General features: G+C 34.1%; 1 protein-coding gene across 4 annotated transcripts in view; it reads left to right on the top strand.

Moving 5' to 3' along the window:
- The window catches only part of FSTL5 (follistatin like 5), a 542,536-nt gene that overhangs the window by 469,175 nt on the left and 46,121 nt on the right, over positions 1-27,240 (top strand). For all 4 annotated transcript variants that reach the window (XM_053658143.1, XM_053658145.1, XM_053658144.1 and 1 more), the window contains 3 exons: positions 23-141; positions 14,532-14,681; positions 23,601-23,708. In XM_053658143.1, the coding sequence (XP_053514118.1) occupies positions 23-141; positions 14,532-14,681; positions 23,601-23,708 (377 nt within the window). The remainder of the gene's footprint in view (positions 1-22; positions 142-14,531; positions 14,682-23,600; positions 23,709-27,240) is intronic.

The following is a 27,240-nucleotide window of genomic DNA, read 5'->3' on the forward strand; positions in this document are numbered from 1 at the left end:
GAATGTGTTTTTTATTTTTAAGGTCTGGGAATTGGAAACATGTTCTATGTTTTTTATGAAGATGGAATCAAAGTGATACAACCTATAGAGTGTGAATTTCAGAGGCACATTAAGCCCAGTGAAAAGCTCCTTGGATTTCAGGTATTTTAATAATATATTTGTATTTTTACGCAGCAGCTTTGTTAACTAGAATTATATTTTAGAAATACAATGAAATATATACATATACAAGATGTACTGCGAGGGAAATATTAAAACTATGATATTGCCTGTTATTCATGCAAGTTTTATATTTGAGACAAAATAATATATTATGTATTCATAATTATTTGTTTGTAATTAAAGGCAATAGAAGCAAAATACCAAAATTGAATCGATGTCATAACTTCACCTGCTCCTTAATTTCAAATGCCTTCTGTTTTCGTAGACAACGTTCAGTTTAACAAAATGAAAGAAAACAGTGTATGTATAATCTAGTAGAAAATTGGGGTATATAACAGTACTTTATAAATGTAGGTTGTTCCTTTTTCTTCCTCATCTCATTTTTTCACAAGGTCTCAGTGAAAAGAATGATTTAGATTTGCATGGAAAATATCAACTTATTTATTTATGTGTACCTTATATGATTTATATATACATATTAGGGATGATTTTTGTAAGAAATTATCATTTTGTGCTGCCATATATATATCCTTATAAATATATATATACCAAAATATGTAACACTATAAATACCTATGTTACTGTGTGTTCCCGTATAAGTTCACACATATGTCAAACACCCAAAATAAGTCAGAGAAAGGCCTCATCTTGTAACACATTTTCAAGTTAGGCAAGGCCATGACATAGGAGTGAAATAGATATTAGTGCAGTACTTTGGACCCTTCATTTTCAGGTCTCATTTCTAACATCCCAATGGCCATTGTTGTTGTTGAATATGGGTATATAGGGGTAGGCAAAAGTAGGTTTACATTTATAACACAAATAAATAATATAATAATGAATAATACAAGAATAAACTGTGTTTCACATATTTGCAACTGTAAACCTACTTTTGCCACCCGCTGTTTGGAGAGAACAGTTTACATCTGGAAGCTATGCCCCAGAATGAGAAGAAAAACATCAGGAGAGTGAGATGAGATAGGCGAGCTTCCTCCCAGATACCCCATAGCACAAAGTAGTCTGATGACATCTTAATGTAAATAAAGCAAACATTTGACTCAGTATGTTGTGGTTGTTTAAAATAAATGGAACCATGTTTAATTTTAAAATATTTTAAGTACAGGGTAAATTCTAAATGGTATTGTGACCACTTTTAAGCTATGATTTACAAGTAAAACACTTTTTAAACTATACATGCAATTTTATTTTGTTTTATGATCATATAATATCAACACTAAATCCATTTTGAATAAGGCATGTGCATGTATATGTGTGCAAATAAATATTTACATAAAATGTAAATATTTACTTCTGATAATGCAAACCATTCCATTTTATGCCACATTCGTGTTTTTTATAAAAGCATTATGGATTAGAAATCTGGGCTAGCACACAGGCATTCAAATGTGACATCAAATTATTCTTTAAGCAAACAGAAAATAATTTGGTGGGAGAGTTTCTCTTTGATTTCTACAGGACTAGCGGTTTTGTAGCTAAATGACACAGACATTGCAACTTTGCTTACTAAATCTAGTAAAATAACCTGTGAGACCCATATTTCCATTATAAAACGATATACTTCATGAATTTTAATTTACAAATTTAGAGACAAAGAATTTTCTTCCTGTGTTACATGGGTGAAGTTTCAGAGTACTAGCAAATGGTTCAACACAATTTGACTCAAGTCTTAAAAGAATGTGCTTTTCCAGAACATTTTTCAATGGCTATAGATTAGGTAATTTTACAATTTGGAGTCAAAAGCTAAAAGAGCTAACAGACACTTAATGTGACAGTTTGATGTGTCTGGACAAGAGGAATGTGAGGTTTACTTACCTGAATGTCTTTCTTTTTAGAGCCTTTGGCTACTCATACTTCCTTTTAAATCATCTAGAGTAGAAACTGCATAGAATTCTGTTTATTTATCTCCCCTATATATCTGAGTACAGATAGAGAAAAATCACATACATATACATAAATATAACCTGCATATAAGTTTCTGTAAAAACATGAATAGAAGGTAGAAACCAAATACCAATGATTACAGCCTTAACTCATACCTTTTAATCTAAGAACTCTTATCCACATCAGCAGTGACCAAGCAGGGATGATTTATTATTAAGACCTAATTTCCTGCATTATATTGTACAAGTCATTGCCTGTGGAAATTTTGTAGTCATCCTACATATGGGATTATGCAGGAATGCATATTGTAAAATAAAAAGATATAGGAATGAAAGAGCAGCAATCTACATTACATAAAACAAAAAAATTACTAAACTATTTATACTCTTATGGAAGAGTAAGAAAAAAGATTATGAAAAATCAGATTTGTATTATTAAGAAAAGAGCAACTGTTTAATAGTGTGTATGTCTTTAAATTTATGACTTTTTTTTAAAGCAAACAATCCTATTTTTATTTTTTTTAAATTTTATTTATTTATCTTTAGAAAGGAAGAGAAGGCGAGAGGGAGAGAAATATCAATGTATGGTTGCTTCTTGTGTGTCCCCTGCTGGGAACTGGCCCCTGCTAGGAACTGGCTTGCAATCCAAGCATGTGCCCTGACTGGAAATCGATCCTTTGGTTCGCAGGCTGGTGCTCAATCCACTGAGCTATACCAGCCAGGGCTAAATTTATGACATTTCTAATGCTTTCAATGTTGAAATTAAAATATAAGAATATTTCAGCTAGCCAAAATATTTTTAAAGCACTAAGAATAATACAGAGAATGGCAAACTGATTAAAGCCATGCCCCATTTATAATTGATCAATGTAGAATATAGAGGTTTTTGTTTATCCCCCCAAAAGAAAAATATATCTTATGTTATTACTGTAGTCCACTTACTTGAAATAATAGCTAAGGTAAAGGAAATTTACTTGATTGTTTTTATATTCTTTAATGGGAGGTTAGCTTAGATAATTAGACTCTGTATAAAGAGACACTTTCATGATACCTGAGTATACAGTGATAGAAATAGGAAAAATTTGGTCATGTTATGCTTTGAGAAAAAAGGTTGAACTAGATAATTATTTCTCACTTGAACTTATTTTGTTTTCTATGTTTAAACACAAGAGATTTTAGTTTCAGAGTGTGTAAGCTATTTGCTACAATATTCCACTAGATTTAAGTATTTAATTATAAACAATTTCATGAGAAAATTGTTGAGTATTATGTGAGGAGAAAATTTTTCTCCAGAGAAATAGAACCAATAGGATTATCTATACCCATATGGCATATCTATGTTTGTCACTCTATGCTGATGTCCTTATTTTCCGAAATTGGCTCAGGCTGTGGTGGCTGGGGTAGCAAGTTTAAAACTGGTTGGACAAGCCAGCTAGGAAGAAAATCAGATAAGAGCTGATGTGGCAGTCTTGAGTCTCAGATCCACAGCTAAGATCAGCAGACCGGAAACTCAGACACAAATTGTATTAGTCTTGAATCTGAAATCTGTAGGCAGACTATGAACTCCAGCAGTATTTCTGTGTTGAAGTCTGAGAAACCTCATTCTTCAGTCTTAAGACCTTCAACTGATTGAATCAGGCCCCCTCGCTGGAGGATGGGTGACGTGTTTTATTTAAAGTCATGTAACTGTAAATGTTCATCACTTCCACAAACACTTGCACAATATCTAGAATAGGAGCTTGACCAGATAACTGTGTGCCATAGCCTAGTTGACATCTGAAATTAACCATCACATCTTACTATTTCTTTTAGTTAAGGACCTTGTTTAATTGGTGTCTGCATCCCCAACATGCTTGGTACAGTGCCTCACACAGAGCAGGTGGTCAAATAACACTTGTTAAGTGAATTTCCTGAAAACGCCTTTGCTTAGAGGCTGATGTTCTTCATTCTACACATTCTCTAAGTTTAAAAACATATGTACCTAATTTTCTTGTCACCAGAATACTTCTTATTTTACAGTCACCACAAAACACTGCTCTTCTTTTAATGTGTTTGTGAAAATGTTTCATAGAATAATTTATCATTAAGTTGTTTCAAGGTAAATATAATTTCATAGTTCTAATTACTCAGAGTCCCATAGTCAAAATGCACTGTGCAGATGTGCTGTGTAAGAGAGTTTGGGGTTCCATTATGGAAAAAAAAGGTACTTCGTCTGGATTTTGCAAAATAAATCTCTTGAGTGCAAGTAGTGGAAATGAGTCTTTTGCAATCATTTTTTCCTACTACTGTCAATATTAAGAGAGTAGAAGTGCAATTCCCAAAGTAACTCCCTGGCCAGTAAAGTTTAGGTAAAAACTGATATGTTTAAAATATAGAATCTTCCATCAAACCCCTCTGAAGATGCTGTTTGCTTGCTCTAAATAAAAATTCAATTTTGGTGCAATGTCAGATTGCATCAGGCTTCACCTTCTGATACTGAGTTAGTAAAAATTCATACATGTTTTCAGTTATGCTTTCATCTTTTTATTTTCTTTTTTGTTAGGCAGCCCTACTAGAGAGGATTCTTGCTATATTTATACCAGTTGTACACATGATTCCACCTTGTCGTCAACAGTATGAACTTCGAGCAAATAGAATCTTCCCATAGACTTATGAAATCAGGACTAACACTGAAATAGGTTTAGCAAAATGTTTAAATTACGGGCTCCAGGATGAAAGGTTTTTCCAAGGTTACCTACTTTTTCACTCCCCTAGTTTCCCACTGTTGTGTCATCCTTCCCTACCCTCTTTCAATCTTTACTACATTTTAACTTAACCACTTCTGTGTTTGCTTATTATAATCTAGCTCTTGTTCTTCACATATGACATGCTGTTACCTATTTTTTCATGGTTACTGGAAGAGTTCAAGAGACACACAAGGTGTTCTGTCCCCAGTATTAATGCTAAATAACACTGAAATGCAGAGCAACACAGTTTCTACAGGACATCAGATGTAAATCACCTCTAAAATGTCTATTTTTCTAGATTTTGGACTTCCACATCTGAAAAGTACTCTACCTTTATAGATAAATGCTATTAGCACTCTACTAGAATGACATTTGTACATAAGAACAGGTTCTTTATAATGTCCAGAATACTTAGGCATGAAGACATTAAACTGAGACTAAAAATGGGGAACACAGAAGTCCCCATTTCTTTCTCTGCTAATGTCCCCCATCACCTCAAGCAGTGTGGCCTTCAGGGCATTCCTCAGTTCCCTTAGTCAAACCTCCAAATTTCCCTTTTCAGCATTTCATTCTGTTTCTAATGAAATCACTACCTCTCCAAACTGTCTGCAAAACTACTTGCTAAGAAATCACCCTCTTTAGGTGATGCAGACAATTTGTTTCCCCATGAAGCCATTGAGCAACCTTTAGAATTCAATACCACTGTATATTTTAGAAAGGTAATCAAAATATTCCCCCACTTATTCTTTTCTCAGTGGGTCTCTGTTAGAAGAATGGCTTAACTTACAAAGAGATACAGAATGATAAAAATTTAAGCTATTGTCCCTTTGTGGTTACAATGATAGTCTGCAAAGAGCTTCCTAAGGAGAGCGATGTAAGCTACCTCTAGTCCTCAGAAGATTACTCTGTAGATTTTTAAAGTAATAAATTCATGAAATTGGTCTTTGAAGCCCTGGACTTAAAGAAAACTTCTAATCTTTTATTAAAATCACACTATTTTAAAATTCTTATTATGTGTTTCTATTAGACTTTAAGAATGTAAAAGCCTAACGTTGGGGGAAAACAGTGGGAAATATGTAAATTGCGCAACAACATTTTAACAGAGTTGTGTAGCATGTTAATTGGGTGAGGTAATTTTATCTAAGATAGCATATTAAATCTTCTTTAAGAGATTAGTAAAAAGTACCAGCCAAGTTATTTTGAATAAATGTGACCAGAATGATGTGTCAAACAATTTATTTCTATAATTTTAAAGCATTTTATATGAGTAATAAGTGCTCACTATACACACGTAAGAATTCATTCTGTTCTCTTTAGAAAGAAATGTATGTACATTAATTTAATGTAATTTGGGCCTTTCAATAGCAACTTTTTAAGGGTAAAATTGAAGAGTTTGACAAAGAATTGTTCATACAAATGTCTTTAAGGATGGAAGTTTTTTACTTGAGATTTACAAAATCAAATAAAGCTATTTTACATGGATCTTATACTGGTTAACACTTAGTTTTATTCACAAAAAGTAGTATTTTAAAAAAGTACCAGATTTGCTGTTAGAACAAATTGAGAAAGGCTGAGATAAAAAGTAGAATCAACACTAAGTTAAAGAAGCAGTGCATCATGATCAAGTGAGGTCCATTCCAGGGGCACAAGCATGGTTCGACATCTGCAAATCCTGCAAGAGATACAGAAAAAGCACTTGATAAGGTACAACATCCATTTATGATTAAACTGTTCAATGAAAATACAAAATAAAGGCCATATATGACAGACGCTCAGCAAATATCATACTCAATGTTGAAAACTGAAAGCGTTTCCTCTAAGATGAGGAATAAGACAGGGATGTTCACTTTTACCACTCTTATTCAACATAGTACTAAAAGTCCTGGGCAAAGCAATCAGGCAAAAGAAAGAAATAAAAGCCAGCCAAATTGGGAATGAGGAAATAAAAGTGTCACTTTTTATGACATGTTCTTTACATGCAAAAACCCTGAAGATTCTACCAAAAAAAATTTTAGAAACAATAAACAAATACGGTGAAGTTACAGGATATAAAAGTGATGCCATGATTAAATGAGCTTTTCCTCATATTAAAGAAGGTTTATACACTACAGCCAGCTTCTTTTGGGGGAGCAGTGGTCAGTTAACACTTCATGTGTTACAAGGTAAGAAAAAATTTTAATCTTATTTTTTCATCCAGCTAGCTAACTCACTAATTGTTTTTGTTAAACAGAGTTAGGAAAGAATGTCATTGCTTCTATATAAATCAAGTCTTCATTATGTTGGGGGAAAAGTAAACACAGCTAATTCTTTAATTCCAACTATGCACACTACCTTTTAATTAAATCGAGCCTCCGTAAACTGTGGGTCCATCCAATTTATATTTCCTGATATGCTCCACAATTGTCTGATTTCTTCAGTGCTTAATGTTAGCTTTCAACTCAAACAAGTTTTGGCAATTTTTACTTACTTGCTCTTCAATCAAACTTCAAATATTTGGCCTTGATATTTAATTTTATCTCCCCATTATTCCAATTGGTTTTTCAAAACAGACGTTAAGCCCCTGTACCTGGAATCTTCCATGCCCACTGGCAGCTGGACCAACCCTAGCCAGGATGGCAGCTCATTTACAAGGAGCAGGGGACCCAAGACACAAACCATCCAGTCCTGTATTTAAAACATGTCTAGAGTTATTTTCTCTTGTGTTCTGTAGGCATTTGAAATTTAACAATCTACAAATTTATTTTTTAAATCAACTATTTTAACCTAATGCATTATTTTTATGACTGATAAAACATCTTTCATTTCAGCAGAGAAGTAATTCAGATAGCTTTGAACATTGTTCTTTTATTAAAACAATTGACAGTATCTTTATTTAATCCTCTTAATTTTCAGATGGAAAAATGAGAAAAGTCAAGTGATTTGCTCATTGTCACAGAACTGCCAAATAATGAAGGCAGAAAAAAATTCTCTTGACCACATATTCAATAATGATTTTATACTTAAAAAAACCCTTGAAATTTTAAATAACTACAGTAAACTTCTTGTCTAAAAAACTGTGGAAAAATTTAAATTGTATAAAAATGTGCTGATTATTATCGTTTTCATGAAATGTAGCCCATAGAGAATTTCTATATGAAAATAATAGGTAACATTTATTGATCACTTTCAAACATGATTCATTTAACCTGCATCATAATCCTATGTGATGGATAATATTGTTATGCCAGTGAGGTAAACAAGGCTTCAAAGGAGTATTAACACAGTTAATGAGTGTAAAGCTGAACATTACATCTAGATCTGGTTGACCTCAAAGCCTGTTTTCTTAACATCTTTAATATACTATCTCTAGAGAGAAACCAGCCCTCAGTTTATGACAGTGTAATGTTATCAGCTCTATTTTTATTGTAACACTGAAAGGCACAAATACATTCTTCCTATGTCAAAAGAAAAGATAAAAATATCTGTCACTTGGTCCTTGTACCTTGATGTACTAGAATCAAAATTCTCCTATGACAGTTTTCTAAGATAGGCTAGATTAATGCAAATCAACTCCTAAATTGCTGTAACTACTTATGCTTTGATTAATATGAGCTAGACTGTTTATGACAGTTTAATAAATGAAAAGCAAATAGAATGAGATAAATGTAATATATCTAATTAAAGAAAAGAGTGGTTGTTTTGTTTGGGTTATAAGCAGTGAGCTCAATTAAAAATTGATAAAAGTAGTTTAACCTTATTGTCTTTATTTTTAATGGTCCAATTAAAGAGATAGTCACTGATATTAAATGGTTTAACCCATTGTTTTAAGATTTAGTTTTTTAGTCTTGCAAAGGAACATTTAAAACTATAGCATGGCTAGTATATTCACAAGTAGCTCTACCTTGATTATATATATTTTCATATGGCTATAAAAATATTCTGGGAATCCCAACATAAATATTCTAATCCAGTGCAAAAGAACCCTTGTTTCATTTGCCTTGATTCATGATAAACTGAACAAACCTCAATGTGAACAATTATTGACATTCTATTGCATTTGATAAATGCAATTTTTTCCTGTGTTCTATTATTCACATTACTATTTATCTTAATAGACTCATATTGTGACTTTGGGTTTTTTTAAAAAGCTTCTTAAAAGAGAGAGAGCTAGAAAACTCAGATCGGTGCTTTTTAAACTATTTGTGGGAAAGAATCATTTTGGGTTTTGCTCAATCTATTTCTTTAACCAGTAGTTTCCATCTTGTGATCCCCCCCCAGGCAGGCTCGACAAGACCCAAGCTGGTCTAAATCACGTTCAAGGGTGTAGGTCTACTGAGCGTGCCTGTGGGTCTTATGGTAATGCCAAATTGCTCTAAAATATTCTAAATGGTTATTTTTAATTTCTGTACTATTACCACATTGGTAATAAATGATGTGCCAACTGGTACCTTTCCACAGGCCACAGACCAAATATTGAATTATGCTGCTCTAAAATTCAGTTGCTCAATAATTCTGGATGAAAAATGTAAACAAGTATTTCCTAAGGAAACCATTTCAAACTTAAATGCTTCTGTTTATGTATTTATCAAAACATGAAACCCTCTCCCTCCCCTTTGACTCAATATTCATTTCCAGTGGTTCAGCACCTATCTAGGAGTATCCATATACCACCCTTGGGTGGATCAACAATGCTGCTTAGTTCATGCCTGAACTGGGTGTACAAGGCTGGACCCCCCAAAACTGGAATTTATTTGTAAAAAAAATGTGTATTTTTCTTATATATTTAAACTTCAGTCACCTTCAAAGTATTCTTCATTTGATGCAATATACCTATTAAGACCTTTTTTCCACTGCTCAAAACAGTATTTCCACTGCTTACAACAGTAAGTTGTTGATGTTGATGCTGTTCAGTGCTTCTGCCATTTTTTGTTTCACCTCTTCCACATCAGCAAAACATTTCCCATTTAGGACTTATTTCATCTAGGGAAACAAACAAACAAGCCAAAACTTTGCCCAAGGAGAGATCAGGTGAATAGAAAGGGTAAGGCATGGGGGCCCTGCTGGTTTTGGTCCAAAACTGCTGAACACTCAGTGCAGTGTGGACAGGTGCACTTGTAAACTACCCATCATGAAATGGGCAAAGGCGTTCAAGGAATCTACAAAACAAACCTCACTGAAACCAAATGAATGCTGTCTCTCACAACACCAGCTTGTACGCTTATTCCCATAGGTTCCTGGAACAGACGCCTAGTGCGGGAAGCCTGCACTACAAGGGCCCACCCTCCAGAGGATAATTCAGTTTATCTGGGGGTCCTGCCTCATACACATCTTAGGTCACCTTATTTGTTACATACTTATTGTATCTTCATTATGATACCAATGCCAGTGTTTTTTCATGCACAACTATTATATCACCTAATGCATTTGTATTCCAAGCTATGCAGAAGATCAGACATTTTACTTTTCTTTATGTCTTAGAGAACCCTAACTTAATAATGTTTGATTATCTTGATTTTTTGGTGTTTTTGTTACCCATCCAACTAAGCCCAGTACTTTAGATTATGAAATCTACTTTTAAACTTTGTTTATAGAAAAGATGTCTAATGTATCAACTATAATTATGTTCTATCATAGGTTTACTGCCTGATAGTCCTGTTATTTTATAGAACTGCTTAGGTTTTTAAACTCCCCTAATATAAATCAAGCTTTATTATCTACCTCTAGATAGATACCATCTATTATCTCAATCACCTATTTATCTATCCCTTACCTATTTATTATATCTATTATCTATTTGTCAATGTGTGGTAATGTGTGTGCATCCATATTTTATCTTGTATTGATTTATTTTTTATTTAATTTTGAATCACCATTACTACTTTTATTAATATAGTATACTTTTTCCTCTATTATGACTTTTTTTTTCAAATTGCCCATTCAACATTTTGTTGTTGTTTGTTTTTTGGTGGATAGAGACCAAATGAGGAAGGCCTGGGTGTCATCTGTCCATGATAATAATATTAAGTTATAAGAATGAACAACCTTTCAGAGAAACTTAAAGTAAAGGAAATAGTGCAGAAAACCAAAGTCCAGGGTTTAGCTTTCTTGAAGTCACAATTAGAGAACAAAAGATAAAGAAGCCATTACTGATGGAATTTTAACCAATAGGATTGAAATAACTACAGTAAGAACTCCTGTTCAGTGACATTTTATTCTGCCAAAGTCCAGTTAGTATATAAGTTCTGCAGTGCCCATGGTCTTAGTCTGCCATTATAGCATGAAAGCAGTCATAGTATTTAAATAAATGGTTGTAGCTGTGTTCCAATAAAACTTTATTTATGTAAATTTGAATTCCATATAATATTTATATGTCATGAAATAATATTCTCTTGTTAATTTTCAACGATGCCAAAAAAACATTCTGATTCCCTGGGCCACATATCAAAATGGGTAATGAGTTGACTTTGGCCTGGGGCTATTGTTTGCTGCCCCTTGCCTTCCAAGAATAAACATTTAAGGAAGAATCAATTATCTGAAACAGCCAAATACAGTAGAAATTACAAGCAACTAGCAGGCATTCTCTCATATTCATGTTTTTACTTATATACATAACTTTGCACATTATCTTTCACTAGGAAGTGCTCAATAAATGCTTCCACAAGAACTGACAACTAATGATGAGATATTCTGAGGCCACTGGTGTCTTTACAAGACATCTCTTCTGGAAAAGACAGGATCATGAAAACCAGTTCGTTCAGCAGTATGAACAATTTAAAGTGAAAGACTGGGAAATGGAAGTGAAGTTGTAGGCAGCTTGAGTAAAGTCTGAAGAGAATGAGATGCATGATTGAAAGTGAAAGCAGATGAAGCCAATTCATGTTGTTTTATTGTTTGTTTCTTAAGTAAAGCAGAATATGCATGGTTGAGTGCTTTGAGACATAATTAAAGTTACAAATGAAATGTAGGGCAGATCTTTCCAAAGGCAAAGGCCAGTGGACAAATCTATGATTAGAGAAGGATAAGAGGTAGGAATGATGATGGAAACTTGGGTTGCATACCAAGAAAATGGACCTACTTAGGACAAATAACATTTGTCCCTTCTGAGATGATGCAAGATGTGGTAAAGGGGGACCCTGAGGAAGAAGGAGAAGGAGGAGGAGAAACAAGAAGATGAGAAGGGAGAGGGAGAGATGGGAATTTGGAGATTTAAGGGCAAAATATTTTCAGTGGGTAGTCAATACAATAAATAAAAATGACAAATTAATATAGAAGATGAGGGTATATATTCATCTCTTGACCTAGTTATGTTTAGCAAATCAAGTATCATCGATACTGTTTTAATTACTGAATCATACTTCCATCATCACTAGTAATGTATGAGTATCTTGTACTTTAACATTTTTTGAAGAGGTTAATACATACACAGGAAATATGTAATTAAGTGTGGAAATAACCCAAAGGGATATAGATAAGTTCTAATTATGAACTAGAATTGTATTTTCCTTATTGACTCTCATCCTCATTACTTCTAATATCTTATTAATTCCTTTCACTCTAAATGGTAGTATACATTTCTATCAAAAGTAATTGAATGATACTATCTGATATAATCCTGACAATTTTCCTCATCAGTATGTATTATCTTAATCTTATTTTGCTTCCCTGGTATTTTCTAGCTTCTCTTTTATCCCATTAAATGCCTAATGCATGTGAAAACATTCCTCTACAATTTTTATCCACAGAGATAAATATTAATCTATGTACGCTAGAAAAATAAGAGTGCTATGGTAAAATGGGACCTAATAGACTATAATCAGAAATAATGGCATAAAGTGAAGCAAAGAAAATTCAGGATGACAGTTCGGGAAACTTTTAATGGCTTTGTAAAAATGATTGTGAGTCCGGTCAGGGACATTTTATGGGAACAGCATACAAATAGGAAATAATTCCCAGCAGAGCTATTTATTTCACTGTTGAATAGTTTTGTAGCAAACAAAGGAGTGCAAATTGCTCCTGGTTCAGCAGTCGTGGGGCTGACAGTTACGTGTCAGGTCACTCACACTTTCTGGTATTTTGGCAGATTTCATCGGTAGCTTTTACACAACAGCAAAGAACTTGTAAACAATTTCTCTGTATTCTGGGCCTTTCATCAGCCTTAGGTCCCACTTTTTTCTCACCTCTTCGTGCCTCTCAGTTACATATTTTCTATTGTGTTTAATTTTCACAAAATAAATTCTCGTCAAAGTATTAGCCAGAGAAGAGAATGTTTCAGTGAACTGATGAATGAAAGTACAGTTCTGTCCTCTATTTTGGGCATGTGCTCAGGACAGATTTCCACCCTCAGTTTTGTCCTGCCTGCTTCAGGTGCCATGGACATTTGTTGGCATGACCCTACCAGTGGTCATCTTACAATGATTGTGGAACCTTCTGTGAAATGGGGGTAATTTCATACCTCCAACACCACCAGGAGCACACATTAGGTGTTTAGTTTTCAGGGTTTTTTTCAGTTAAATTTGTTTAGTTTTTGTCCTGGAAGCCTGGAACAGCTGGTACTGTTTCGATGTGACTACTACATGTTTGTGGTGCACTGCCTGAGCCTGACAACTTCTGGACCAGATTTTAAAGAATAGTAGACCCTTCGGGTCCTCCCTGAATCAGATCTGAAATTTGGAAAACAAAAACAGCGGAGCACATACTGAACGTTGCATTTCAGACTGCTCTGGTTTTCGCATTATTCTCTAAATTTTACACGAACAGGGAAACCACCTGTTATGGTTGTTCTTCCTGAGAAGGTTTGCACTGTTGAGGCGTTCGTTCTAATCATCAAATGCCAATGTGGTTTATCTGTTGTCCATACGATCTTTAAATTAATAGAAATGCTTAGTGGGGATGATAATGAGAACTCTCTTGATTTTGTTTCATGACTGTTAATGGTAAATAGAGTCTGATGAATGATAAGCTTTTTCTTTGAGTTAGAGAAGAGAGTATTCTAATTAAACTTAAGAGTTACTAACTAGAATACAGAAATCAATAAATTAGATATTTATTAATATGTATATGTAGTCATTGATCAGGCCTATATCATAAAACAAATTAAATATCAGTGTTTATTAATTATCATTTTATCATCATATAAATATTTATTGTTATACATATATTTTATGTATAGTTCAACAAATCTCTTCTTAGTGGTTTTTCTAACTATAAGTAAGTTGAAAGACTTATGAAACCAATAGACCAGTGAATAAAAGAAAAACTCAAAACAAAAATAATGAACTAAATGGCATTTCTTATATTGTGATACGTCTGCCAGTGTGAGTCACAAAGGCCTACATATCCTTTTAACATTCATGTATTGGCAAAGTGCAGAAAAGAAAGAAATAGAAGTCATTTTTTGCCTCATTTATGGCCATCCAGCCCAAACTATGCAATATTTAAACAGAAGGCGGTCCTAGAGTAAAGGAATAGAATAAAAAGGCTTGGGAAAATAAAAAAGATTTTGTAAAATTTGGTCTTGATGCCCAATAGAAAAATTAAGTAACCATTGTGAGTAACTCCTTAGCACTCACATTCATTTCTATAAATATTTAATGAGCTTAAATACACACCGTATACTGCTCTGATTGATTTACCTCTCATTTATCAATTATTATGTTTACATTTGATGCTCAAAGTAGTAAAGCACAATTAATTTTATCCAGAATATGCCATGCCATGTTATCATTTAAGATACTCATTTTATGTTTTGTTTTCTAAATTATAGGATGAAGTCTGCCCCAAAGCTGAAGGAGACGATGTTCAGAAATGTGTGTGGGCCTCAGCTGTTAATGTCAAAGACAAATTCATCTATGTAGCACAGCCGACTTTGGATAGAGTCCTCATTGTCGATGTGCAGTCCCAAAAAGTTGTGCAGGTATGAATGATTCCTACCTCCGACACTGACTAAAAATATTTACTTTAATGTAGTATACTAGTCTTTACTGGTAACTTGCGCTTTGCCATTTGATTGTAATTTATAACTTGCTTCATTACTTGGAAAACTGTAAAATATATGCATTTTCTGCAAACGCTCTTTCCATACTGCTTCGTGAGTCTAATGAATTAAAGAAGTAATTTAAATTTTTTGTTTTCAAAAGTCTGATTCCGTGAACAAATAATACTAACACGGCCAGTTTCACAAAAATCATCCTCAGGGTTGCTTATTCTCCTTGCCTGGAGCAAGGAGAGTCTGGTCAGAGGCCAATGAAGACACTGCTGCTTATCATCCCATAAATGGTTTTATATCTTTCTCGTTGGATTCCTAACAAAGCCTGAGATGACGAAAGTCTTTACTAGACAATAGTAACTTAATAGGTATTTACTATAGCAGTAAAACAAGTATTAATATGTACCTAGGTCAATGGCAGAGACAAATGCCTCTACCAAATATTGCCATAGACATGGTTATGAAAAACCATTCCAATTTGAGCCACCAAATGCTTCATTCCCTGCTCTTTTCAAGACTGTCCCACTTGGGCAATGTACTTGAACTCAGCTGCACAACAGCCAGGGGGCATGCAGCATTTGCATCTAGGCAGTCAGGGTCCAGTATCTGGGCCCTTGACTATTATGATCTTTGGCAAGGATATCGTATCAGTTACATTCCTAATGTAGGGAAAACATGTGAAGTTCATTTTTGGAGTAAAAAGGCAGAGACAGGGGTATATCTTGAGGCTGCTCACACAGCTCTAGAGAGGTTATGGAGTGTCACCCATAACACTCCATAACCTCTTTTTTCTGACAATGAAAAAAAGGTTTGAATTACAGGGACTCCTGAATACCTCTTTGGAAAGGAGAGTTAAGTAGCAGATGAATGACGAGCAATTCTGCAACAGTCTATTCTGTAGAAACTTAAAGATTACCTTAGTTTTTTAAATAAAAATTTCCAACTGGGTTTATCCAGTCTAGCATTCTTTCTGAGAGGGACACTAGTTCTTCAGGTCTGCTGTGGACTTTAATTATAAAATTAAGTTGTATCATATTAGATTATCTTTAAAAATTAATATTTTCTTCTTTGAATTTGTCCAATTTGATTTCTGTATCCATGTGTAATTTCAGCATGTGGACTTCTTTAGATAGAGTCCCTAAGTCTACTACCTATTCAGTAAGATAACACATTCTTACATTTGTCCAGACATTACCTTCGAGTATATAAATTTAATCCTCAAAAGTGAAGGACTAAATGCTTAAAAGTGAATTATGAATACTCTAAATATTCTGTTACTATACTTCAAAATATTTCATCTCATAGACTTTCTAATTCTTTCAAGTCTTTTTCTAATTTAAAAACAACAATGTAAGTGATAGATTTTATAGACTTAGATAATGAACCCTCTGTTTTATAAATTAATGATCTAGGTAATTCAAGTTTTAATCTACTTAAAGAAATATCCCTAGCTACTCTTCAAAAAATCTAAATTTGAGAAACTTCATTTGTGATTTAAAGCTTTATTTCTATCAAAGGGATATAAATCCCTTTAATATCACTCTTAAGGTCAACTGCAAAGTACAAAGTTAATTTTGTAAGAATACAGCCTCCTTTCTTAATCTGACCACTTTTTTGTATCAAAATTAAATTAGACTTCCTGATTATGTGATGTAGTTTGTGTTATTTATTTATTTATTAATTAATCTGAGTATATTATACTGAGGCCACTAATAATATCAATTACAGCATAATTAAATTTTAATCATCTCCCAAACATGATAGAAAACACTGTAGAACTTTATAATGTGGAAATAGAAAAAAGTAGTGAAGTCCAAAATCAAAATGCCTTATTGTTGAAAAAAATTTAAAAAGAATACTATATCTATTTATAGTTAATCTTTCAAGCTCTCCTTTTAACCCAGTTAAAATAGACAGGTCCCTAGTGCTTTTACCTGGCCTTACCTAAGAAGTCACGTTTCTGACTTTTTTTTTGCATGTACTGACTATATGACTTGGTATTAACTGTAGGTTTTAGGCCTAAGCATTTAAGAAATTAAACAGTATTATTACATTTCATTATTAAAATAAAAATATTTTTGAGAGCATAAGATTTTGCAATCCTCTTGATAAATTATTAGCATTAGGGTGTGTTTGTTTCCAGTGAATGCATCAGTATCTTTTCTATCTGCAGCTTAAAAGTCAAAGATCATAGTTTTTAAATGGAATCTCTAACCATGTTGTTGCTTTAGACATCAAATGGCTATTACTTTTCTTCTTACTAAAATTTTTTGTGAGAATGTCATACAGGTAAAGTTTTGCTCTACAAATGATTAACTAGTAAACAACTAAACTCATTTTGTCTTCTGTGGAGAAAAATCGGGTTCTGCTTGGATGCAGAAGTGGCTTTATTGTAACGCCTCAGGAGTATTCTTAAGTATCATCAGCAGTCTCCTCTAGCCATTAGCGCATTATCTTGAGAATCTACATCATTAGTTTAAATTAGGTTCACTTAATTAGCCAGCTGGTACTCTCCTTGTCAGCCTGATAAACAAGCTGTGTCAAACTGATCCTCTTTGTCAATATGAAACCCCAAGTTCTGTGTATCTTTGTTGCTATTACCAGTATTTCACCCTTACAGTACAAGCCATCTTTCTAGAATCTGATACATCTGGTCCATGACCAGTGTAGCATGAATTCTTATATTTGTTTTGTCCCCTCAGGAAATATTGATGAATATATATGCCTAGAGTTATATGTTGAGATTTTGAGAGAGTTAAGGTTTACATATCAAATCAAAAAAAAAAAAGAAAAGAAAAATGCTCATAGTATAAGTAAATTGTATCCTTAAATAATGTTTTAGAATATTAAAGAAAAAATATTTCTATCAATATGTTTATAAAGCTGCAAAAATAAAAACTATTATTAGATTATATAGGATATTTTAAACAATAGGATAAGAAATTAACTCATTATGATAATATAGCACTAGGAAAAAGGTACTTACATGGATGGTTAAGAAATACAGAATCTGGGGCCTGAATGTGTAGATCACTACCATTAATCAATTATAATAACAAAATATTAAGTTATTTGAAATGCGTTTGTGAAAATATGTAATAAATCAATAAATCCTTGGAGGAACAATTGTGGCTTAATTATCTGATTATTCCCAAGTCAAGCATAGTCAGATATATGTACAAAATTGTAGTGTTTATGATATGAGAGAGAAATTTTCAACTTATAGTATCATAACCTTTTATTTAAACAAAGTCTTTCAAAGTTACTTAGTGGGTCAAAACCAGTCTTCTTTGTTTATTTTGGCGAGAGTACATATTACCTGCTACAAATGCTTCATTGCCATAGGTTTCTCAAGATAATGTTTTCTCAAAATTTGAAAACAATTTTTCTATCAAAATAATATTGATGATCAAATGCAAATTTATACTGAGTAAAAAAATGAACATTCTAAAAGTTGATTTTGACCTGAAAGATCAGCATATGTAGAATGCTTTTTCCTAATCACATACTTTTTATAAGACCTACTTAATATATTTCATCTTATTGTGACCAAAACTTTTTTAGTCTACTTATCTTTTATTTAGGTATTATACATTCTTGAACATTGTCTTTTAATTTATATCATTTTCCTGATAAACGGTGGTTAGAAGAAAATGTCTCTCTCTTTTTCTTTCTCTCTCTCAATGGTCCCCAAAGTGGAGTGTACATAGCACATGGGAATGAAAGATGACTAGTTGTGCGAAGGGAATTCTAGCATATTGTTCATAGTTCTTTTTATCTTAAAAAATCATATTTCATTGTATACATGTTTAATATTGACCGATAGTGGAGGCCTGAATTCATCTTTGTGTTGAGTGTTGATATAACACATGGTGGAGGTGGAGATACGTTGGAAGTGGGGGTTTCACACAGGGAGTGATCGACAGATCTACTTCTAGTCTTTGCTCACTTTCATCTGTACAAAAGGGATAACCATAGTGCACATCTCAAAAAAAGATCATTGTGACAGTGAAATAAAAAGAATTGTTATTTGTAAAATACTTATTTTAAATGTGTTCAAAATAAGCCTGGTGCAGAATATAATGGTTTTTCTTAAATAAAACAATAATGATGATTTTAATAATAAGTTTTGGCATTTTCAATTTTGCAATTTGCTTTTCTCAATTAAGTAGATTTAGAAGTTCATTAATTATACACTGAGAATGACTATTTACAAGGTATTGTTCTAAGTGTGTAAGTTACATCAGGGACCTAAACAAATGCAAAAAGCTTACCTTCTTATAGTCTAGAATCAATGGGATGGAAAAAGCAATGAAAAATAAGAGGACTCATGGGCACAGACAATGGGGGGTGTTGATTGTTGGAGTGGGGGGGCAGGTTAGGGCTGAGCAATGGGGAAAAAGGTGGGACAACTCTAAGTAAGCAACAATAAAAAAAGAAAAGAAAAATAAGAATACTGAAAATGCAAATTATATAATATGTAAGGTAATGTTGTTTTTTTATTTTTATTGTTGTTCAGTTATAGTTGGCACAATTTTTCTCCCTAATTGCTCTACCCTGTCCCATCCAACTATCTCTCCCAAAGACAATCACCCCAATGTCCTTGTTGGAAAAGGTAAAACGGTGGAGGAAGGCCATGTGGAATTGGGAAAGCCAGGGGTGAGGGGAAATGCACAAGATGAAGTCTGTTCACAGTATTAAATGGCATGGATAGACTGGCTCACCCAGGGGAGTAAAGAAAGTGTGGAGGAAGCTGACACTGAGCTATCTAGGGGAAGACCATTTTGAAGAAAAGCCTTCCAAAAGACAAAGTGTGGCTCCTTGGATGGACAGCAAGGAGGCTAAGAGTATCAGAATTGGAGACATCACAGGAAGAATAGTAGGAGGGTGTTTGAGAAAGAAGCCTGGGGTGTGGCAGACAAGGTAGTGCCGGATAGTTATTATAAGCACCATAAGTTTTACTCTGAGGGACATGGGAAGATGCTATCATGTTTTGAACCAATTAGTGTCATGATTTGTGTACTGCTTACCAAACAAAGAAAAAATAAAATCACTCTGACAAATGCGTTGAGAAAGTCAATGAGCATGAAGTTAGAAGTGTGAAATCCTGTGATGATGTTAGAGATGATAGAGGCTTGTTTACAGCAATAGCAGGAGAGGTGCTGGACAAGGTCAGTATCTGGAGGCAAGTCTAATCATATTCCCTAAGGACATGAGGCATGGGAGAAAGAGGAGACAATAGAATCTGTTCAATCCTTTACAGGAAGTGTGGAGAAACACTTTAACTATTTCATAACACAGACACTTTTCTGGGAAAAGAAAATTCTTTAAAAAGTTTAAAAAATAGTGTCTTTCTGTTTTACAAAAGCTAATGCTTTACATTTACTGATCATTTAGAGTAATTTCCAGAGTATACTAGTAGACATTTTGTAAAATACAACACCGGCAACATATAATTTATCTCTTTCAAAAGTGGATGCTTTATGTAGGAATATATATATTCATATATATATTACTGAAAATTGGGTTATGGCAAGATTATCCTGAAGAAGGGTGTTTGGAAATATTTTTGTCATTGTTATATGACTTTGTTGCTGAAAACACTATAAATGTTCCTCTGTAAAATAAGTTATATCTGCACACTTGAAAACTTGTAAACAGATTTTTCCTGAGACTTAAACATTTTCCAAGTAAAATATGTTAGATGTACTTTTCTTCATTTTGAGCTGCAGATCTTTTTCCGTTCTGGTGTGCTTTTATAACTGAACACCAAAATAAGCTAAATTCAATACCAAACCTTTGAAATGCTCAAATCAACATGTTCAAAAATTTGTGAGACCATTGAGCAGGTATTTTTAAAACTCTGATGTTGTTTTTAAAATTGATTGATATTTTTCTCTTTCAAATACATGTATCTTTATTTGAAAGCAATTAATCATGAACTACTTCTGAATGTCCTGGAACACTTTCTCGTAAGTTAACTGTAAAAAATAGTGTGTCTCTCGATTTATAAAAAATATTCATATTTTAAGGCTCAATTAAATAGCATCACCTCCTCTTCTTACCCCTCATTCTGTATTTTACTTCCTCCTCTGACATTTCATGGCATTTGGTCCTTACTTTCACTTGGTGACATGCATCAAATCATTTTAATTTGCTCTTTCACCCTCTAACCTGTAAATTTATCAAGGGCAAAGACTACACTTATTTACTTTCTCTTCTAGGTCTTAGTGTTATCATTTGCTAAGAAAGGGTATTACATTTCTAACTTCAAAACAATATGACTCTGTTTTAAAAATACCTTTAGTTCAATTAGTTTTTCTAATTGTAGTAATAGTGTTTCCATAGTGCTTATTATTTACCAAGCACATCCTCAGCATTTTATATTTACTACCTTATCTATTACTCACAACAACCTTTGAAGTTGCTATTATTACTGGCTTCACTGCATTATAGAGGAGACTGAACCACAGAAAAATGTAGTAACTTTCTATGATATTATCATTATTAATATTATTCAAATTTAAGTGACGATGCTAAGATTTGAAGTCTGCTTGGGGAGTACATGCTCATGAGCTTGGTGCATACAGTCTCTCATTCATACCTCACTGGGGTTGTGCTGCTTATGCAGGTGATGCTGCCCGCATTTAAGCCCATGGGGCTTAAGATTCTTTCCATTTTCCAAAAAAGAAAAACTAAAAGAATATTTCTTATACGTGAGACATAAATAGGAGGGTAACTTATCCACGCATTGTCGGCAATTTAACTATTTACTAGGAGGGATGATCTTTCATGTGTAGAGAGGTTCTCACATTGGGAAGGAAGACAGGCTATCAAATCCCAGCCCTGCTGATCACTGGCTAGATGACTGTTGCTGAGACAGAGGCTCAGCTCCCTTGCCCTCTATTATGTGGACACTAACATATCTTGTGGATTGTGGTATGCCCATGTAAGACAGTGATTACAAAAGGGCCTGGTTAAAAGAAAAGGACCTTACAAGAGCTGGACATTTTTATTCAAATTGTTCCCTAATATGTAAAGGTATTTAAAGACCTTTGCACTTTTCATAACTGTGTCCGAACAATAGAAGAACAAATAGGAGTTATTATTATTGCTTTTGTTTTTGTATTGAGCTGTTTGATCTTTAACATTTTAAAAAGATTATCCCATTTTAAGCTGCATGCAAAATAAGCTGACCATTATAATCATATGTAGATCAAATTTAACATGGTAAGGGGGAACTATGACAAAATCAAAGAAAACTTTATTACTTTATTATTGGTGAATCATGGCTTTTTTGCTATATGTGTATTGAATTTATCATGCAACACGTGTAACATCCAGCATACACGTAAGTACAATTAACAAAATACCAGACTAACTAACTATTCCTTAAGCATTAAAGGCATTGAAATATTTCAAATAACAATAAATCTAAGGGTAGTTTTTCTAGGTTTGTGCAGTAATTCATTATAATCAAGAATTCTCTCTCCTTTTATTTTTCTCTGGCTGAATTCTCAAAGTGTTGGATTTTCCTTCTTAAGTTTATTGTTTTATAGCCTCAAAGTGGCTTTGGAAATTGCGGCTTAGTAGTCTCATCCTACTAAGGATGAAATGCAATATCATCCTCCAAAATCATGTATCACAGTCATCTTTATAATATATAAACTAGAATATGCCGTGTGACCACCCCAACCTCTGCAAGGCTGGGAATCTTTGTATTTGTCAAAGGGCAAATGGAATTGGTTACTGGCTTAAATCTCTGATGTTCACCTTCCTTCAGAACATTGCCACCTATCTAATACCAAAACAAGACCATGACTCAGCTAGCCAGCAAGAAGGGATGAGGGTACTGACAGAGAAGTGCTTAAATGGGTCTTTTCAGAAATCTCTTAATTACTTCGGTGATCCAAAAACATAGATACAACAAAGGGAAGTTCTGAGGAAAGAACTACTTTAGTAAGACTAAATTGCCAACATGTTAGTTAAAATATGAATTTCCGTATGTTCGACCACATCTGTAGTTCACCTTTACACCCCCTGTGAAAAGTTATGAGCTGGGACTTGGGAAGTTGTCTAAGGATGTTCAACAGAGCTTTGGAATGAAATGCTTTCAACATTAAATAAAAGCTGTTGTATTGAACACAATTTGTTTTATGCTACAAAATTTATATATGCAACTACTATAGGACGTTACTTTAAAAGGCAGTTAGCTGGTAATATAAATAGCTTGAAATTAAAGTGAGTGAAATAACTGCCTGGAAGCAATTTGTTTTTTAAGAAGTTTTATTTTAAGCAAATGCTAAATATTAACAGAAAAAAACACATTTACCATATCATGCATGGTACAAAAAAAAAATGCTTCTCCTGGTTTCTGTGGGTTTGAATTTCTCATTAAGGAAACTAAATTAGGTAATCTGTTTTGAAAGTTACACCCATGTATCATATCTTTGGCCTCTTGGCATTACAGGTGGTCAAATCCCAGAACCAGCACTGGGATGGAAAAACCTAATGGTATAACCTTGGTCCTCACTGGTATTAAACGATTCATTAAAATGCACATATTAGTCACTTCTATCTTGAGTTTTTAAATACCTTCTCCATGGCACACAATTTACATAGGTAACAAATGAACGTAAGACTTTATAAAATGACACAAAAATGTGTTCGAGTCAAGCATCTCATTTCCAAATTAATGAAGTAAAAGTTTAGAAAATTAGACATTTGGCAACATACATTTTTAATCTGACATCTAAACTCTTGATTCTTCTATAATTTCTGGCCTAGTTTTAAGCTAAAGTTTCAGCCTGAAAACATTATTTTTTTTTCAACTCCTATCTATTACAGGCAGTAAGCACAGACCCCGTCCCAGTTAAATTACATTATGACAAGTCACATGATCAGGTCTGGGTGCTAAGCTGGGGTTCCATGGACAAGACTTCTCCGACCTTACAGGTGAGTGCTTTTCAGCATATTCAAGCCAAGAAGGATCTTTAACCCTGTAGCTGTGTAACTGGATATTTATAACTATTTAAGAATGATATTCTTCATTCTGAGAACTCTAGTCACAACTAGATCTGCACAGAAAAAAATGGTAAAAGAAAGTCGATCCCCAGGACTTCCTTTGGATTGTAAAATATTGTAGGTCACATTTATCAAAGTTTGGATTCATATGCCAGAAGAATAACATATGATGACAAAGCAAATGCTGTTAGGAAAAAAATTTTACCTTTCAAAAGTTTTCTGCCTCCTGGCAATTTTCATAAGAAGTTTGTTTATTTATTTATTTATTTATTTTTAATTTAAATTATTTTATTGTTGTTCAGTTACAGTTGTCCGCATTTTCTCCCCATGCCCTCCAAACCCACCTCCCTCCCCTGCTTCCACCCTCCCCCTTGGTTTTGTCCATGTTTCCTTTAAAGTAGTTTCTGAAAATCGTTCTTCCCACTGTCCCCTCCCCTGTCCCCTCTGGCTATTGTTAGATTGCTCTTAATTTCAGTGACTCTATTTATATTTTGTTTGCTTTTTTTCTTTTGTTGATTATGTTCCAGTTAAAGGTGAGATCATATGGTATTTGTCCCTCACCACCTGGCTTATTTCATTTAGCATAATGCTCTCCAGTTCCATCCATGCTGTTGCAAAGGGTATAAGCTCCTTCCTTCTCTCTGCTGCATAGAATTCCATTGTGTAAATGTACTACAGCTTTTTGATCCATTCATTTGCTGATGGGCACTTAGATTGCTTCTAGCACTTGGCTATTGTAAATTGTGCTGCTATGAACATTGGGATATATAGGCTCTTTTGGATTGGTGTTTCAGGGTTCTTAGGGTATAATCCCAGCAGTGGAATTGCTGGGTCAAAAGGCAGTTCCATTTTTAGTTTTCTGAGAAAATTTTATACTGTTTTTCAAATGGCTGCACCAGTCTGCATTCCCACCAACAGTGCACTAGGGGTCCCTTTTCCCCACAACCTCTCCAACACTTGTTTGTTGATTTGTTTATGTTGGCCATTCTGACTGGTGTGAGGTGGTATTTCATTCTGGTTTTAATTTGCATCTCTCTGATGGATAGTGGTGCTGAGCATCTTTTCAAATGTCTCTGGATCCTCAGTATATCCTCCTTGGAGAAGTGTCTGTTCAGGTCCTTTGTCCATTTTGTAATTGTTTTTTTTTTTTTTTTGGCTTCCTGGAGTGGAGTCCTGTGAGTTCTTATATATTTTGGAGATTAGGTCCTTGTCTGAGGTGTCATTGGCAAATATGTTTTCCCATATGGTTGGTTCTCTTTTCATTTTAATGCTGTTTTCTTTAGCTGTGCAGAGGCTTTTTAATTTGATGCAATCCCATTTGTTTATTCTTTTCTTTATTTCCCTTGGCAGGAAAATCATAAAAAGTTTTTTTAACTTCCATTCCTCTTTTCAAAATGAGACCTGGAGGGTGGGACACATGAAACAGAGATCAAGAGAGGTAGATAGAGTCTCCAAGCAGATCTCCGTTTTTCTGCAAACAGATAGTATTTTATTATTTGAGAACAGGCTCATTTCTAATTGGTAAACATGTGGTGTGACCAGTGTGGAACTTGCTGCAGTCTTGAAGTCATTTATATGAGAATTTGACAAATACAGAAAAATATATAGTATACATTTTACAATGACTCTTTGGCATAGTCTTAAGATTTTTATAGTTACAAGTTTAAGAAGGAACAGAGAGAGAATGGAAAGGAATGTTTGGCCCTGAAAAATGTTTTATCTATTTCTCAAACCACAATGTGATTATAAGATGGCCTTGTATGTGCTTCTTTTTACAAAATCTTAAATCATAAACCACTGGACACTTTCAGTTAAGTCTGTTGAATGTAATGTTATTTTTAATCAATTGTCGCTCTAATGCTTTTCATGATTTTGAAGTGTTTTCAGTATTACAATATTTTACTTACAAAGAACAGGTGTACTGAAATGAAATGTTTTAAAGTAACTATTAAAATTAATGGTTTATTTTATGTTTCACTAGAAACATTTGTCCTTTGAAACATGTACAGTATAATATAGTATTTCAATTATCTATTGTTGCAAGTCAAGCAACTTCAAAATTGTAGGTTTTAAACAGAATTAAAGGATGACTCACCACCCACAAACTCTGTGGCTTGGCAATCTGGGCATTTCTGTGGGCAGGATCCAGGGCACCCACAGGGCTGTAGCCGTTTGATAGCAAGAGCCGGGAGGTCCAAAATGGCCTTGGTCCCATTTGTCATGTGGCAGCGGTGCTTAGCTGGGTGCCTCATGTCTCTTGTCTGTGCCCCCTCAGCCTCTAGACTGCCATCCTCACAGTGTGATGATACCAGGATACAAGACAGTGGAGGTCACAAGGCCAATTAAAATCTGGGCACCGGGATTTACATAAGTAACTTCCACCACACCCTAGTGATAAAAGCAAGTTCCACTGCTCACCCGGACTGAAGGGGATGGAGGAACAGAGCCAATCCCTTAATGGAAAGAGCACAGTCTTCACTGTGGACAGCTGTTAGGATGGCCTACCTATGGTCATAAGCTCTAGTTATTTGATATTTTGTATTTAAATATAATCTTGACAAGATAAATAAAATAGGTAGGATTAAAAAACAACTTTGGGCAGACATCTTTAATAGTACTCAGAAAGGGAGGAAAAGCTTTATAGAGGTGTTAAGTAACTTCCTACACTCTCTTTAGCCATCTAAACATGGATTCTTTTTCTCTGAATAAAAGAAATGCTAATAAGATTTACTGAATTTAAAAAATATTTTCTAGGTGGGAGTGAAAAGTGTCACACCTGAAAATATAAAATAATACTAAGGCATTGAAAAGTGCTCTTAAAATAACGTATATAAGAAGATTTATGTATACAAAGTGTGTGTGTGTTTGTATATATGTGATAGATGATAGCTGGATAGACAGTCACAAGACAGAGTCTATGGGTCAGAAAACAGACCATTCTGTACCCACGGAGCATGTTCGTGTCTGATCTCCAGCCCCAATCTCCACACAGTGGTGTAATGAAAATCAATGTCACCCTGCATGTGTGGCCCAGTTGTACTACAGGAAAAGGACCCTGATAATATATTAAGTCATTGTAAAATGTATACTATATATTTTCCTGTATTTGTCAAATTCTCATATAAATGACTTCAAGACTAGAGCAAGTTCCACATTGGTCACACCTGTCCCTAAGTTGTATTAGGCCACTAGCCCATCAGCCCATTCTCTCCTGTGACAGAGAGAGATTACTACTCTGGAATATATATACAAATCTTGTCCTGGGAGAGGAGGGACAGGTTAGAGCTCTGGAATGCCAGTAATTGGCTCAAAGACTTTAAGTTTCTAAATCTGTCAGGAACCAAACAGCATCTCTGGCTTCCGAGCCATTTTTGCTGGGTCCTCATCCTTTAACCAGGTTTGCCAGTGTGCTTTGCTCAGAAAGACCTGACTCTTCAAAAATATTCATGGGTAATTGTCTCCC

The sequence above is a fragment of the Artibeus jamaicensis genome, unplaced genomic scaffold (assembly GCF_021234435.1).
Source record: "Artibeus jamaicensis isolate MK-2021 breed Jamaican fruit bat unplaced genomic scaffold, CSHL_Jam_final scaffold_537, whole genome shotgun sequence".
Classification (NCBI taxonomy): Eukaryota; Metazoa; Chordata; class Mammalia; order Chiroptera; family Phyllostomidae; genus Artibeus; species Artibeus jamaicensis.